Source organism: Rhincodon typus, chromosome 37 (assembly GCF_021869965.1).
Source record: "Rhincodon typus isolate 14 chromosome 37, sRhiTyp1.1, whole genome shotgun sequence".
NCBI classification, from domain to species: Eukaryota; Metazoa; Chordata; class Chondrichthyes; order Orectolobiformes; family Rhincodontidae; genus Rhincodon; species Rhincodon typus.
This window is the reverse complement of record NC_063368.1, coordinates 19142721-19160376: the sequence shown is the minus strand read 5'-3', so window position 1 is coordinate 19160376 and position 17656 is coordinate 19142721. Positions and strand designations below refer to the sequence as shown.

Below are 17656 nucleotides of genomic sequence, written 5' to 3'. Positions count from 1 at the left end.
TTCCTCTCCACCTATCCTCTCCTCTATCCATCTTCTATCCGCCTCCCCCTCTCTCCCTATTTACTTCAGAACCCCCTTCCCCTCCCCCATTTCTGATGAAGTGTCTCGGCCCGAAACGCCAGCCTTTCTGCTCCTATGATGCTGCTTGGCCTGCTGTGTTCATTCAGTTCTGCACCTTGTTGTCTCGGATTCTCCAGCATCTGCTTTTCCTACTATCCCCTCACCTACAGAACTTGTCTAGTTTCTTCCTCTAGTTCATCGGCTTGTTGAATCTGCTGGTAAAATATGTGAAGATCAGGCAGAAGCAGGCGATGTCTTCACTGCAAAACCCATTGATAAATACAGGCTCATTAACTGAGGAACAGACATTTGCACAAGCTACCATAAAGATGGCAAGCAATTTTATTTAGACAAACTTCTGCAAAATTAATTTTGATGGACTGGACATTTTGCAGAGTTGAGAGATTCAGCTATCTGAACAGACATCATCCTCAAAGCTCAGGGGCAATCAACGAGAATGACAAGAGTGGTTAGCGTCTATGATACCACATTCAAGACAATGTGGCATCTGCAGAGAAAAGAATGCTATAGAGGAAGCAGTGAGCATATCATGTATGGTAAAGGCTTAGTTGCAACCCTCTCGTTTTAACGGGGCTTCAATTGCTGCAGAATGGCAAAATTCAGGAATCCAATAGCCAGGGCCGCATGCACCAAAAAGGTTCAGTTTTGCAATAGTGTTGTTACATCAGACGTAGGCACATTAACTGACAGGATCTTAATAAACAAAACCAAAATCAAGGGTGGTGGATGTTTTGAACCTCAAAGGTTATAAGCACCGTAGAGAGAATATCAGGTGACTACAACTGAGAAAGTAAGCCATATTACTAAAGATCATTACAAAGCTTTCATAAACTAAAGAGATCGGAAATAATTTGATAGAGCTTTATGCAAACTCTGAGCAAACTGTCAAATGACACAGACTTGACTCAACTTAAAGATTTTAGTTAAAAACAGTTTATGGAAAACATGCACTTTGGCTCGAGACTAGTGTTGTTATGAAAGGTTGTAAAACTGAAACCTCGAAACAATCCAAAGATTCCCTTCCTAGCAACAGGAGCAAAGTCTGCAGAACACAAAGAGATCTCTGTCTGTGTCTAGATGGCAACTTAGACTTCCTACCATCAGTCTGCACCTGCTGCCAATATCTCTTGACAGGCAGTAACTCAATTCAAAGAAAGGACAGAAGATGCAGAAGAATGCAATACTCACAAGGTAAAAGCATTTTTCTCCAGAGTACAGGGCACATGGCAAATTAACAACTTTTGACTATCAGAAAATTAGGAGAGCACCCCATCACTGCGAGGTGTGTGTAACAGCTGTCAAGGAAGCAGGTAATCCATTATGATGACCTTTTTATCAAAAGCTCGAAAATGAAGGTTGGTGGACTTGTGGACAGCGTGGAGAGCTGTTGTAGGTTGCAACGGGACATTGACAGGATGCAGAGCTGGGCAAAGAAGTGGCAGATGGAATTCAACCCAGAAAAGTGTGAAGTGATTCATTTTAGAAGACTGAATTTGAATGAAAAATACAGGGTTCATGGCAGGATTCTCGGCGGTGTGGAGGAACAGAGGGATCTTGGGGTCCACATCCATAGATACCTCAAAGTTGCTACCCAAGTTGATAGGGTTGTAAAGAAGGCGTATGGTGTGTTGGCTTTCATTGGCAGGGGAATTGAGTTTAAGAGCCGTGAGGTTATGCTGAGGCTCTATAAAGCTCTGGTTAGACCACACTTGAAATCTGATCACCTCATTATAGGCAAGATGTGGAAGCTTTAGAGAGGGTGCAGAGGAGATTTACCAGGATGCTGCCTGGACTGGAGGGCAGGTCTTATGAGGAAAGTTTGAGGGAGCTAGGGCTTTTTTCATTGGAGCAAAGTAGGATGAGAGGTGACTTGATAGAGGTATACAAGATGATGAGAAGCATAGATAGAATGAATAGTCAGAGACTTTTTCCCAGGGCAGAATTACTATTACGAGGGGGCATTATTTTAAGGCGATTAGGGGAAGGTATAGGGGAGGTATCAGAGGTAGGTTCTTCACAGAGTGGTGGGCACGTGGGATGCGCTGCTGGCAGTGGTAGTGGGGTCAGATACTTTACAGACTTTTAAGAGAGACTTTTATAGACTTGGATAGGCACATGGAAGATAGTAAAATGTAGGGTATGCAGGGTAGATTGATCTTAGTAGGATAATAGGTCAGCACAACATCGTGGGCCGAAGGGCCTGTACTGTGCTGTGTTCTATGATTTTAAGATGGCAGCTGAAATTGATACACAGGGGCAACAGATTAAATATAAACAAACAGTCAGAGTTGATAAAGTGCAGAAATGATTAGTTGGGTAATGTAACTGGTCAAAGGTGTAAGTGAGAGCTTGTAAAACCAATCAACATTCTGAAATCTTGTACCATTATCCATTGGAATATGTTTGATGAGTTCTGTGATTGAGTACCTAAATCAGTTGGTGATGTGTAGGCTCGAAATTAGGGCAAGTTGAGATGAAAAATAATTGACCTTTGTCAATAACTCTGGAATTTTCAGCTTTTCGAATTTCATTGCTGCATTATTTCTTCACTGGCAATAAATTCTTAAACAGAGGGCCCACAACATCAAGTTAATGCTCTCTCCTGAAAGTTTTTGGGAGTAGCAGACCGAATCTGATATCCTTCACATCAGATAATATGCAGTGACCATTCTGACACATAATTCCCACTCAACGCATTTCCAAGTGGAGGTCATGGATTATAGTGCCAAAATTTCTCTTCAGTGGACCAAGGACACTGAGGCAAATCACACTGCAGCAGTGACTGCACTGGGAAAAATGCATCAACTCGGAGCAAGGCATGGTTCAAACTGAGAATCTTCCTAGTCCAAATATTAGATTTCACATCAACTACTTTTGCAACTGGGGGAGATCCCTGATATACATGGCTCATTGTGCAAAGGATCTCAAGACTCATCACACTAAAGCCCAAGTAGATAATGATGATTTTGAACGGAAATTAAGTTTAGTACCGCAGTCTCTTCCCATTCCTCAGTTATCATGAGAAAGTATTTAGAAACGTAATTCATGTTGAAGAAAGAAATGTTAACATTTAAACGATGTGTTATTTTTGCTCTCTTCTCTGCACTGCAAAATGGTCCTACAGTTGCTGACAGTTCTCCAGTATCATATCCAGATAATCACACTTCTTGCAAGTCTGATAACAAGTACCAGCAGACTATTCACTCAAAAAGGGCACTCCAGCTAATGCTGGTCCTGCCCCCGCTCTATAACCTACATAGATGAACATTTCAAAGAAAGCATTTGGATAAAGATCAGACACGGGAATTCTGACCAAGCTTCTGCACCTTCGCCAAATTATCACTTAATCCACATAAACACTGGGACTATACAACTTAGTACTTCGTAAACTGATGATACAAATTAACAGTTTTTATGTCTGTACATACTCCTATATCAAACTGAGCATTGCACAAATAACCAAGCATCTTACCAGAACTTGACGTGGAACCTCGTCCTGTAACCACACCGGATGCATTCTGCTCCCGTGGCACCGGTCCACTTCCAGAGCTCTCACTTTGGGAGTTCTTGTCCCACAGATTCACATTCTTATAGTTGTAGCTGTTGGGATCACCCCAGGCTGAGGTGCCATCATCGATCTCCATCTTTCGAGAGATGGACTGTGGTGAAGGTTCTTCCCATCCAGTAGGTTCTTCCTCCTTTGGCACAACTGGGATGGGTGCAGGTGGCACAGAGGCTGAGCCCCAGCCAGGTCCTGATTGCCGGCTCCCTGTAGAGGTTGTGCCCCAAGAGCCAGAGACATCCTGTTGTTTATTCCAATTAGTGGTGGCTGTTTTTGATGGCTCACCCCAACCCTGGTGTCTTGTTGGATCCTCCCACCCACTTCTCTGGTTTGAATTAGAGTTACTACCACCCCAAGATCCTACTTCACTACGCCCACTGTCACCCCACCTGGAGTTTGAATTGTCCCATCCACCTGCTTTTGGTTGTTCAGCTGGTTGCCCACTTCCATCACCCCAACCACTGCTGGGCGACCAACCTTGAGTTGGTTGCTGTCTTGCACCCCAACCAGGTTCTTTGATTCTAGGCGCATCATTCCATGTTGGCGCCTTCTCTTCTGGTGTCCCACCTACCCAGCCTTGACTGTTTTTTGGGTCCACCCATCCACTTGGACTCTCAGACTCCATACTTGAAGACTGTGGAGCATCTCCCCACCCAGAGTTGCAGTGACTGCTTTGACTGGGTGCTTCACCCCAGCCCCCTGAGTTAGTGCTCTGAGTGGTGGTGCTCTCCCACCCTTCTGTTCCTCTGTCAGTGCGCCTCTCATTCCTCGGTGACTCCTGTACATCCCACACTGTGTTCTGCTTAATCTGAGTTTGACCCCACCCAGTATTTGACAACACTCTAGGGTCCAGATCAGACCTACTTATTACAGACTGTATTACCTCCTCTTGATCAAGAGGATCAGTCTTGTTTAAGCGCCGTCCTCCTGGGTGGTTTTCTGAGCCTCCCCTTTTGTTGTTGCCTCGACTACCAGAATCACTCCCAGTGGAACTAGAGGCCTTCACCCAGTTGGAATTTTGGGAGTTGTCTACTTGGTTTTCTGGGAGGGGATTTACCCTGTGATTGTCCCATCCGCCTGTGCCACAATTCTGTTCATTAGGAGTGCCACCCCATTCCCCTTCCGAGCGATTATCAGTCCCTGGCTGTTGCCCCCACAAACCCTGAGCACCACCTGATGCTGTTCTGTTCCCTTTGCCCCAATTTTTTGATTTGTTGGGGTCTTGTGCCTCAGAGTCCCAAGATCCACTATTACTGTCCCATGATTCAGTTCTTGATCTATTCACCAGTAACTGTTTCATACCAGAGCCAGCCTTTGCTGTATCATCACCATTGCGTCCACTATTGCCATCAGCTCCTGTACCATTTTGTCCAGAAATTGAATCAGTTCCAGAAGACCCCCAAACTGTATTCCAAGATCCCCCAGTTCCCCGTCCCTCCATAGTTCCTTTAATACTGCCTTCGGATGAGGCTTCAGTGCTCACAGATTGATTCAATACCAAGGGGTTTCCCAAACCCATTCCTAATGGCATGTTCCAGGTCCCATTTCCTGTTGTATCAGACACTCCCTTATTTTGCAAAGGGTTCCCGGTGCTCTGTGAGCTTGCATTCAAAGAGTTAGTGTCGCCATTATTTGGTCCATCAGTGTTAAGAGCTTGAGGCTGTTCTCCAACAGAAGCATTCCATGTAACACCCGCATTTTCCGTTTTTGACTTATTTGCCCAGGCGCTTGCAGAAGTACCATCCTGATCCCTAGGGCTTTGACCTACTGCACTGAGTTGTGCACTGGAGCTTGAAACATCAGTCTCCAAAGTCCCTTTTCCAGAATTGCCCTCCTGACCCAACACTGGCCAGGCCGATGGATTGATATTTGGGTTCAAGGTCAACCCAAGGCCAGCTCCATCAGGATTGCTCAAGTTTTTCCAATTGCTAAGTCCGTCTTTGCTCTCCGAAGAGATGGAAGATGCGTGACTGGGTTTAGGCACGAGGCCCATGTTCCAGGCCCCCAATTTACATTCATTCTTTCCGCTCCCAGCAGCAAACTGGTTTGCAGCTCCTTTGCAGCTCCTGGCAGCGCCACTTCCTGGTGGCAGGCTCTTCTCTGAGCCAAGGTTTGAGGCACCTTCGTTGTCTACGTGTTCCGAAGCCGACTCAGAGTCTCTGCCTGTGATGCAAGGCCAAGCCTCCATATCAGACCCGTCTACGATTAACTTATCCCAGCCGTGGTTGAGGTCAGTGCTGGACGATCCAGAACCCCAAGCAGAATTTGCATAATTTGAACCAGCACCCCCAGGGTTTGCGTCTATAAAAAGGAGCAAAATATGAATGTGTGTCCACTTAGGGGAAAAACTTTTATAAAATTTGAACAAGTCTATACTCGGAAGGAATTTTCAAACTCATTTCTCACTGATACTCAAACAATATTTAATATTTTAGCATTGGCAATGTAAAGAAGAGGGGTAATAGTAAAATATACAATTTCCTCCAGATGTTTAAAGAGTAAATGGTACCACAGTGTTAATATCACTGGTCTACTAATTCACTAGTCTAAATCACAGCAGCAGGTAGAATTTAATTTCAACTAATTTGGAAATTGAAAGCTATGGTAATGGTGACTATCAAACTATTAATGTTGCAAAAACTCCTGTGGTTCATTAAAGCCCTATAGGGAAATAAATTTGTTCCTTCCTGATCTGGCCTGGATCTGATTCGGCCTGGATCTGATTCTTAACTACACTGAAATGGCCTCGCAAACAACTCAGTTCTAGAGTTATTAGGGATGAGCAATAAACAGCAATAACCACATGAAAACATGAAGTCTTAAAATTCGAAAAGCAGGAAGATGAAATATCTCAGTGTTCCTAAAAAACCTTATTTTAAAAAGTGCAAATTACCCCAATGGGTAAATAAGACAAGGACATAGTCTGGAGCTGCACTGAGTTATGGAGACTACATAGTCATTAGCTAGCTTTCTGCACTCTGTAGTGTTCACTCCACGTAGACAAGGTCAGCAGCTGGGGCATACAGATGTTGCCACAAATGGCCTCAGTGTTCATGGAAGCAAATTTTTTTCCTTTTCTCCATTCATAATTACTAGCCAACTTAAGGTTCTTTGGTAGTATTCAGTGACTTTTGCTGGAGGAATGTGCATTAGCGGAGAATAGGCTCAGACTTGCTTGCAATGATGTCTCTGTCAAATAGCCTGAAGTATTTTGTTTAAAAAATAGTTATTTCAGTAAAAAACTGAACGACAACCAGTTACTGTAGAGTTGTACACCAAAAAAAGGGCAACCCTCACCTCGAGGACAGAATAATTCTACAAGATTAGTGTATATGTTGTTTTTTGAAAACATCATGAGATGAGCAAATACGACCTGGGCTTCGAAAGCTTTACTGGTTTCCACCCCCTGGTGCATCAGTCGCAATCCCATCAGATGAGGGAACCAAGCTTGTTCTATGAATTAAGTATTTAAATTGCTCTCTCATCCTATGATCACACTCTGAAAATAACATGAGCAGCCTAATGGAATTAAACAAGGCGGCTTCACACAGTGTCTTAAGACATGACAAGAGTGGTCATTTTGCAAATGGAGAACTAGTAAAGAAATAATCCTGAAAAGAAATCTAAATTCATCTTTTCCATTGGTACAGGCTTTTGTTTTAGATTGCCTGTGAAAGGAATGTTACTTACCCACTGGTGTACTGCCGTGCTGCAGTGGACAGCTGGGCTGCGTCAATGGTTGTGCAGTGCCAGGGTTTGATCCTGGCAACCCAGGAGGCCCCGCCCCACCTCCAAGAAGCCCACAGGAAGGTGGAGGGGGCTGACCACGTTTTAGTAACACTTTGTGCTCGTGCTGGCGAAATCGAGGAGGCACCTCACGGGGCAGATAGCGGGCGGCGTTCTGTGGCTGGCCGTTGGTGGCCACCGCCCTTTTGGCATTGTTACCACCGTTGCCGGCTGGTGTTGGAACGCTGCCAACTGGGGTGGCAGTTGGAGGCTGGCTTAGGCTTGGCTTCGTCGCTTCGGGCACTAGGGAAATAAAATACAGACCAATTAGTAATTAGGAAACAATTTCCAGACACAAAAGTAGAGGGAAGATTTGTTTAATTTTTGTTGTATTTTGCAAACCATTCATGTTTTATCTAACATGATGAAATATAAAGACATTATGCAGCTGGCTTATTGAATTAAAATTTTATTCATGAAGGAGGCAATTGACAAAGAGCCACCTCATAGCAACGCAGATAACAAGTTAACATTGATGGGTCCACTGGTATTAAATAAAACCTCCTAAAGTATTACAGAATTTGAAATTGTGAAAAACACTTAGGAGGAAACAAAAGGGTAATCTAAAGGCAGCTACATACTACACAAATCTTATTTCTACACTTGTTCCAGTTGCATCTTGTGCTTTAATTCAGCTGCCTTCCATTCCAACAGCCTCACCCCCTCATCTTCTCCCTCAAACCCCACGCCTGTATTTGCTTAAAACCCTTAACATCTCTAACCTTTTCCAGTAATGATGCAAAGGTCAGAAATCCAAAACACTCAGTTTCTCTCTTCACAAATGCTGATTAACCTGAAGGCTTCCAGAATCTACAGCTTTCATTCGGCATAAATTTGACACCAGGTTATATAGTCCAACAGGTTTATTCGAAATCATAAGCTTTCAGAGCGCTGCTCCGTTATCAGGTGAAGTATCCAGTCCAACACTGGCATTTCCAAATCACGGATATCTCACTTCAAGATTTGAGTACACAATCTAGACCAAAACTTCAGAGTACTGACAGAGTGCTGTACTGCCAGAAGCACAGCCTTTCTGATATGACACTAAATTAAGGTGCCGTCAATCTGCTCAAGTGGGGGTAAAATGTTCTATGGTAGAACTGAAGAAGTGGAGACTTTATCAATCACTTACCGAACGTTACATCCAAATGATAAATTTCAAAAGTACCTCATTGATTAGAAAAAACATTCATCTCTCACCTACATCAAATTAGGTAAACTGGTCATGTATCTCATTTTAATGTTTTGGGTGTTTTCTACATGAAAAGTAACTGAAGTCTGCAACAGTCACTATACTTCAGGAATAGCCTGCGAGTTCTGGAGGTGCTCTGTGCTATACCTTCAAGCTGGTCTCCACAAACTCTGTAAATGGCCATTTTAAGTTTAGTACATAACTCAAAGCTATGAAAGTGCTTAAATTAAAACTTCATCAAGGCTATTAGTCTAGCCAAGACACTAAACGTTTGAGTAGACAAACCAGTGAAATGCAACTGCAAGATTGCCAGACCAGAGTATTTCCAATATTTTCACTTCTGATTTCAGGTTTTCACGGTACTTTATTCTGGCTGCGTTTCTTTATAATTCTTGTACCACTTTGAACAGGTACTCACTATGGTGTGTGATGTGGAGAACATGTATTGAAACAAGTCTAAGTCATTCAAAAAAGAATTGTGTAAAATACTTACAATAATGTAACAGTTAAGAGCAAAGGAGGAAAGAGTTCCAGTGGCTTCATTCTGCTAAATGCTGCCTAACAAGATGTCAAAGTGATCCATTTGGGCAAACAATTTATGGATTAGCAGCCACAACCATAAAAAATGAGATCAATTTGAGACAAAGTGCAAGCCTTGTTATCAATAGCACTCAAAGAGGGCAAACCACTTTATAATCGATTGATTGTTCTTTTTCCCCCATGAGATTTCAGAATATAGGTTGAAATTCAAAATGGTCATAATACCACAGCATTAATTCAGATGTTGCAGAGCTTGACGGCATAAAGATGGCATTTGGACGTAAGTCAGCAAATGCTGAGAATACTCAAAAGGGGCGAAAATGCACAGAAATCAGCCAGTGCCTCAAAAGGGAACAAAATTCTCTTCTATTCCATCACTGATTGACACTATATTGACAATTTTGTTTCTCTCTCAAATTTCCAGCAATTACTGTTTCCTTTTAATTTTTGTAAACATCCTTTTTTTCCATTCACGGTAATGGTGAAGAGCTGCCCCCATGCCTTTAATTAACATCATTCTGAATCAATCTCAAGTTGTACAACAGCGTTACAGAAACTTTTGTCCAGTAACCCTGGCCCCTCCCTTGCAGCAATAGCTCCATATTTCAAAAGGCATATCCACATTTAGCCAGTTCAAATTCAGTTGGAGGTATGACAGCATTCTAGAAACCCAGGTAATGTTCTAAGGATCTGAGTTCAAATCCCACTAGAGTGTGGAAAATAAATTTCAATAATAATCTGGAATTAAAAGTCTCATGATCACCATGAAACCACCATCAATTTCCAAAGAAAATAATGTGGTTCATTAATGCCCTTTAGGGAAGCAAATTTGCTGTACTGCTGACTCAAGACTCTCAGCAATGTGAATGACTCTTAACTGCCTTCTAGAGTGGTCCAACAAGCAATTCTGTTATCATCAACTGCGAAAAGTCTCAAGAAAAACAGATCATCTGATATCAACAACCCTTGGTGGTGGGATCAATAACAAGGAGGTATAGATTTAAGACAAGAGGTTAGAGGGGATGTGGGGAAATATTTTTTGCTCTTAGAGGGTGGTGGCAATCTCGAACTCACTGCCTACAAGAGTTGTGGAGGCAGAACTCAATATTTTAGTAGTATTTAGACGTACACTTGCAAGCCAAGGCAAACATGGATATGGGCAAACTGCTGGAAAAACTAATTAGAATAGTTAGGTGATTGTTTTTGACCAGCACAGACTCAAAGGGCTGAAGGACCTTTTCCCTCTACTATGGGCCTTATGACTCTCAGACAACAGCAAATCCAGTCCAGTGAATGCTTCAAAATCATCCTTACCAACATCTGATGACAAGTGGCAAAATATAAAAAGCTGTCTCACAGGCTAGTCAGACACTCATACTTATGGAATTATAATATTACAGACTATGTCTCAGACAAGACCATCTGTTACGGAGGGAAGGTTGACCCTGCCCCCCCACCTCTGATAACTAAAACCAAAACACCCAGAGAAGCTCACCTCGCCTTGTAATCTGTTGAAGGAAGTGTGCAAAGTAGCACAACCTGCCTCTCACCCCCTGCCAAATCGGTTATAAAGGATTGGTTAAGCGAAAGAAATCCCTGAAACCGACTTTATAAATTAATGAGCAATTTATTTAACTCTAACAGTAAACAAATTAACAGAACTACTAACAAACCAAACAATTCCCCCTTAACTACTAACTATTCCCGAATAAAGCGAAAATCTAATGGTATGCTGCTCCAATAAACACAAGCCCCACTTATATAAACCAAAGTAATAAGAAAAATAAATTAAAACTTAATCTCTCAAAATTACAATCAGGATAAGTCTTCCGGAATGTTCTTCGCCTTCTCCGCTGTTCTCCAGTCAGGAGCGCCTTTCTCTGTCGAATTCTTGTGGCAGGAATATTAGCTAAGAGTGCTGCTGTATCTTTAGTTTGGATGATGATTTTCTGAGGGCTTAGAGAATTGTGAGAGAGCCAATGATTTTCTTTTTTATAGCTGAGAGCTGTTCTTTTGGCAGATGACAGGTGACAGTCACACCAATTTTCAAACGCCATCTTCTTTTATACCCTTGATGATCTATTAATTTCTTATAGAAGGATAGGTCCTAGGTTGTCAAAACCATCAGATTTAAATTCAATTGGATTTTGTTATCTAGGCCTGATTTAAATTAGTTGGCTAAATTCAAAAGCCTGTTGTCTTAGTGAAAATGCTGCTTTGCCTGCTAACAGTATAGCCATTCTGATAGTGTTTCAATTTCAAGAATTCTGTGCATCCGCTGTTGCCTGCAGACTCTTTTTTAAATCTCCACGCCTGGAAAAAACATCATTTTATAAAGGGGCCACACACTCTTCCCCTTATCAAATACTCTACCAAACTTTGCAACTCCATCATCTCTTAGTATGCCCTGTCCCATCAGGATAGATGTAGAAGTGACAGCGGAGTGGTATACAGTCAGAGGGAATTACCCCAGGAGTCCTTGACATAAACTCTAGGTCAACTTGACCTACGTGCTGCATGGCCACTTTGTGATCCAGCTCACACTGATTGACGTTCTGTTGCCTTGACTTCCACATGTGGAAGTTGCTGCTTTGCATGGACTTTGCAGTCCACATAGTAGAAACTAAATTAGGGGGAAATGCAGCTCCAGACCTCATGGAGTCTCATGTCACACATGGGCAAAGAACCTTCATGCTGATTACCAAGTACCACTCCCCGGCCCTCAGCTGATGAATCAGTACTCCTCCACCACTTGGAGGAATCATAGACAATGTCAAGGGTGCAGAATGTACTTTGGGTAGGAGATTTCAATGTTCATCACCAAGAGTGGCCCAGTAGCACCATTACTGACCGAGCTGGTCAAGCCCCAAAGAACAAGGCTGTTAGACTGGATCTGTAGCAGGTGGTGAGGGTAACAGGAGGGAAAAATATACTTGGCCTTATCTTGACCAAGCTGCCTGCCAAAGATGCAACTGTCCACAACAAAATTGGAAGGGTTTCCACTGCACAGTCCTTCTGGAGATAAAGTCCTGTCTTCACACTGAATACCTTGCATCATGTTGTAACACCTCACAACTAGATTAAGTGGGACTGATTTCAAACTGATTCAGCAACACAAGGCTGGGCATCCATGAGCTCTGGGCCATCACCTGCAACACAAATGTACTCCAATACAATCTGCAAACCTTTTGCACATCATATTACCCACTATCATGGTAGGGAATTATAAACAAACTGCTGGAAATAAAACAGAAGTTGCTGGAATAGCTCAGCAAGTCTGGTTGCATCTGTGTAGAAAAGGATCAGGGTTAACATTTCGGGTCCGGCGGCCCTTTCTTCTGAGGAGGGTCACCGGACCCGAAGTGTTAACCCTGATTTTTTTCTTCACAGATGCTGCCAGACTTGCTGAGCTTTTCCTGCAACTTCTGTTTTTGTTCCCAATTTACAGCATCTGCAGTTCGTTCAGTTTTAATTTGCTGGCAGAAGCCAGCAAGCCTTGCAGCATCTGTGGGGAGAGCGAGTTATTGATAATTGGACAAGACAGAAGAGAAGCTGAATGTGATATTTAGAGCTGAGAGGAGGAGAGAATGAGTTGTGATGAAAAGCAATCCATATCAAGACAGGAACAGGTGGTAGGGGGTGGGTTTATAAAGAGATGGAATCAGGCTCTAAAATTACTGAACTCAATGTTGAGCCCCAGAGGCTTGGGGATCATGAATCTGTCCTTCCAATTTTTTTTTAGAAAAGCGATGACATGGGTGGTTTTTAGCACAGCCAACCCATTCTATCCTATTCTCTGCTCTCATCATTACTTATTCAGCTTCTCTTTTGTCCTGGCCTCCTACCTGCCTATCTACCTCTTATCTCTCTCACTGGGCTTCGCCTCCAACCCCCAGCCTCGTCTTCAGCATAAATACCCCTTTTTACTAGCTGTTATCAGTTCAACAGTGTCACCAGACTCGAAACGTTTACTTCTCCACTGCTTTTCTCCCCACTGATGTTGCCACACCTGCTGTGTTTCGCCAGCAATTTCTGTTTATATTTTATATCTCCAACATCTGCAGTCCTTTATTTTACTACGGAAGGTCATCAACCCTGGTTCAATGAAAGGTGCAGGAGAGCATGTCAGGAGCAGCACCATGCATACCTAAAAATGAAAGGAAGGCACAAAATGGACTAACTTGCAGGCAAAAGAGCACAAGCAACAAGTGATACAGACAAGGCCATACAATTCCACATTAATAGATTAGATCTACACCCTGCAGTCCTGTCACATCCAACTGTGACTGACAATGGGCAATTAAACAACTCACCAAAAGAGGGTCCACAAACAATAATGGGGGAAGCCAGCATATTAGTACAAAAGATAAGGCTGAAGGATTTGCAATACTCGTGAGGCAGAAGTGTCAAGTTAAGGATCCATCTCCAGAGATTCCTAGTATCAGAGACACCAATCCTTGCCAATTTAATACACTTCACATGATAGCAAGAAATAGCTGAGGAAATGTGAGATACTGCAAAGGCTATAGGCCCTAGCAACAGCGTTGAAGTAGTGTTCCAAAACATGATATGCCCTGAGCCAAGCTGTTCCAGTACAGTTACAACACCAGCATCTACCTAAAGTGAAAAATTGCTCCACTAATGACCTGTACACAAAACAGAGGACAAATGCAACCTGGTCAGTCAGTGCCCCATCAGCCTACACTATCAGTAAAAAGATGGAATATGCATCATCAACAGTGCTACTAAACAGCAGTTGCTCAGCATCAACCTGCTCACTCACACGCAGTTTAAGTTTAGTCAGGGCCAATCAGTTCCTAAACTCCTTACGACCTTCGTTCAAAAGGTGGACCAAAAAAAGTTGAAATCTAGAAGCAAATGAGAATGACTGCCCTCAACATCAAGACCACATCTGACTGTGCGGCATCAAGCAGTCCTAGCAGTCAATGGGAATCAAAGCAGAAATCCTCCATTGATTGCAGTCATACCTGGCACAAAAAAAATGGTTGCAGTTTTTTTTTGGGGGGGGCGGAAATCAGCCATTTCAGCTCCAAGACATCCTCACAGTAGTGCCCTAGGCCTAACATTCTTCAATCAACTGTCATGCTGCTTCAATGACTTTCCCTTCATTATAAGGTCTGAAGTGAGGATTGTCACTTATGATCACACACCATTCACTCAGTGACTTAAGCAGTCCACGTCCAAAAACTAAGACCTGGTCAATATCTGGAATTGGGTTGACAAGTGGCAAGTAATACTTTTGCCACACAAGTGCCATGCAACAATCAACTTCAATTAAGATAGAATCTAACCATCACCCTTTGACATTCAAAGGCATCACCATAGCTTAATTCCTTAAAATTCCAGCCATCAAATGGACTGGCAGCTGTCCAAAAAGGCAGCTCACCAACACCTCTCAAAAGGTAACTGGGGTCAGACAATAAAACATTGGCCCAGGCAGCAACACACACCATAAATCCCTTGAATGAATTAAAGAAAAATGGATTGAGGAAGGTAGGAGGGGAGAAGTGTCTCAGCTTGAACTAGCAAAGAGGAAAGTGTAATGGGTAAAAGAGTGGGAGAAATAAAGCACAAAATCCTCAACTGTAACAGAATCCCAGTCAGCAAGTGCCATAGTACACAGCTGTTTATGTAAAGTTTGCAGGTTTCACAGTAGGTAATTTAAAGGCTCGCAAGGAAAAAGGGAGAATTCGGTTTTAGCTCATGCACTGTTGCACAGTTGCTGGAATCACAGTTAAGAAAAGGAATACACCGTAAGTCTGCAAGCTTCCAAGAAAGAAAGTGGAGAGATCAAAGTGATGCAGGGTCCCACAATCACTGCCAGCAAAAAGCCCTAGCTAGAAGATTCATCAGCACACCTACTGTTTTTCTCTCAGACAATGACTGATCTATTCTGGTTTCTGATTTTATTTCAGATTTTCAGTGTTTGATATTTTAATTTATTCTTCATAAACCGATTACATTTGTTTATATGGGATAAGTCACCGTGGTTGCTAACAATTCTCACTGCAAACCACAACACAGTCAAGCCTACCCATTAAAGGCCAGGTAGTTTATCATCTTGAGATTCAAGCTGTTCTCTGCTGACTATGACAGATTTTCAGCTAAGACCAAGGGAACAGTTTATATCAACAGCGTTTGTCATAACGAGGGCAGACTGATCTTTGATACTGTTTCAAGTGTTAAAGTAACACTGTGCAGCTGTGCTTCGTTCACTGATGTGGGACAGTGGTCAACTGCAGGCATTAAACAATATGGCTAGTATTACAAACAAAGATTGTTTACTTGAAATTTTACATGCCATTATTTTACTTTCTGGGCACCTGATAATTGCACATATTTGGTTTCATAGGGTTTAAAATATACATCTTTTTAAACTCTCAACCTGGTAATACAGCTTTACTTTTATCTCTTAGTTATTTATGAAAAGACCAAGAAATAACTCTCAGATCCAACCTAAAAGAAGTGCAACCTTGCACACTGTTACAAATTTGCTACTTTTTTTGACTTTGGCATAAGATGAAAAAGTGTTCCCAAGTCAGGAATAAAACCGTTAAATACCTCTCCTACATCCTAAGGAAGGTTCTTAAGATCCAGGAGACCAATAATTCATTAGGTTAGAATCTCAGGTACAAGGCGAACTCCAAGTAAAGGTGGATGAAATAATTGAGACAAGTGGCCAACACTGTTTCTTTTCTCATAGTAAAGATATCTTCGCTCCTGACAGCTTTTTAATATTGTTTGTACAAATGCGTATGTTTAAAAAAAGGACAGAATTCACGGATGCCTAGATCCAGAATCAAAACACAGCATTGCAGTTTGTGTAGGTCACGCAAGAATAATGTGCAGCTTAGATATTGGAAGTCTGACAGCTTCTAAATAAAGAGAGTTCCTTCAAGGGAGATATTTGGCCTCCTCTTTTCAAAAAGAACCTTGCAGTGTTTTTCATAAACAGTACACTCTTGCCAAATGTTACTCGCACCTGGGGCCCTAACTCCTTCACTGCGCCAAAGCCAAAAATACAGGTCTCACTGTAGTCAACTCAACTGCAACTAGGTAATCAACCACATCCATGCTTGTTTCAAATGTAAAGGTGTTGCAATGGCGCCCTCTGATGGTCATGTGACATGCCAGAAATTTGGCAATAATTCCTCGCTAGAAGCAAAATTCCCTCATTTCAGTCCCAAGGAACACTACTTTTAAAAGAAGTGAAACTTTAGAACGTTTACATTACAGAATTCCAAATAGATTGGTTCAGACAAGGAAAACACAACTCTGTAGCTTCGAGGTTTAGTAGACAATTTGTCCGATCATTAAATTTTGATTTAGCCGCATACACTCTTTAGAATCACTCATTGCGCGCACCTGGGAAATGGGACGGAAACCAGCAGAATACAGAGGGAGGTTCCAACAGTGTCCAGAATAGTTTAAACATGACAGTTCCTATATATGCTTAAGGACTTAGTTTAGTTAGGTTGTTTTTCATTCACTCCAATGCATGGTGTGCTTATTTATAGATATATTTTTTCAATTTGTATTTATGCACATACATATACATACACATCAATGTAAACAAAAATACATTGTTTGAACATTGTGGAAAAGGCAAAAAGGTCCCTTACCTTTGGTTTTTTGTTCTGTAACCTGAAACAGAAAAAAAAAGTTTGGTATTGGTTCCAAGTGACAAATCTACATCAGCAGCAGGATCTTATTCAAATCTGCCTCAAAAATCATCAATTCCATATTGACTCAACAATATTCTTTATACCAGGCCAGGTCTGGGAGTGGAAGGGGGAGAAAGAGAGCTATGCATCATTGCAGTCTTTAGCCACCACTGGATAGTTAATTTTTGACAGTTACCAGAGTTCAGCTAATTTGCCAACTAGTGGAAACTAGATTTGTTAGCCCTGGTGCTCAGTTAATGAAGACATATAACTAGTTGCTTTTATTTCCCCTGCACTGAAAAAGCATAAATTTTCTGTATCAGCCTTTAGCAGGTCCAAGGGGAATGCGACCAAATTGAAAATTCAAAATTTGTAAGGTGGCATATGGTGGCTGCCAAAATGCCAAAACCTGAGAGCAGTCAGTTGCCAGAGGTAAAACAGGATAGATATGCCTCGGTAATGACACTACAGAATTAGAGTTCCTAGTTATTCATTCAACTGCCAAATTATTAGCTTCAAGACAGCTATGCAAAACAGTCTTCACCCAATGGACAGTTCACTAAAGAAGCAAGCGGCTCGTTACCAAACATACACTGATAACGTACAAGACAAACTTGCAGAGCCAGCTCCAAGGTTGTCACTGGGTTTGTTTAAGTTCACAGATACAGCAGGGGTCACTTAAATATACTTTGCTTTCACAGGACCCTGATTTTTTAGCAAACTGATGATGTGTGTAAACAAAACTGCAGAAGGTAAAGTGTCAATGGAGATCGTGATTAGTACCACTATGTCTTGTTGTCGTGAAAGCCA

The 17656-nt window shown here is 42.1% G+C and overlaps 1 protein-coding gene across 1 annotated transcript in view; it reads right to left on the bottom strand.

Annotated features, from left to right (window-relative positions):
• Positions 1-17656, bottom strand: part of LOC109937710 (trinucleotide repeat-containing gene 6B protein-like) — a 35717-nt gene that overhangs the window by 6719 nt on the left and 11342 nt on the right. The window contains exons 2-4 of the mRNA XM_048617378.1: positions 16805-16826; positions 7334-7672; positions 3554-5944 (exon numbers count right to left, since the gene is read on the bottom strand). Coding sequence (XP_048473335.1) covers positions 3554-5944; positions 7334-7672; positions 16805-16826 — 2752 coding nt within the window. The remainder of the gene's footprint in view (positions 1-3553; positions 5945-7333; positions 7673-16804; positions 16827-17656) is intronic.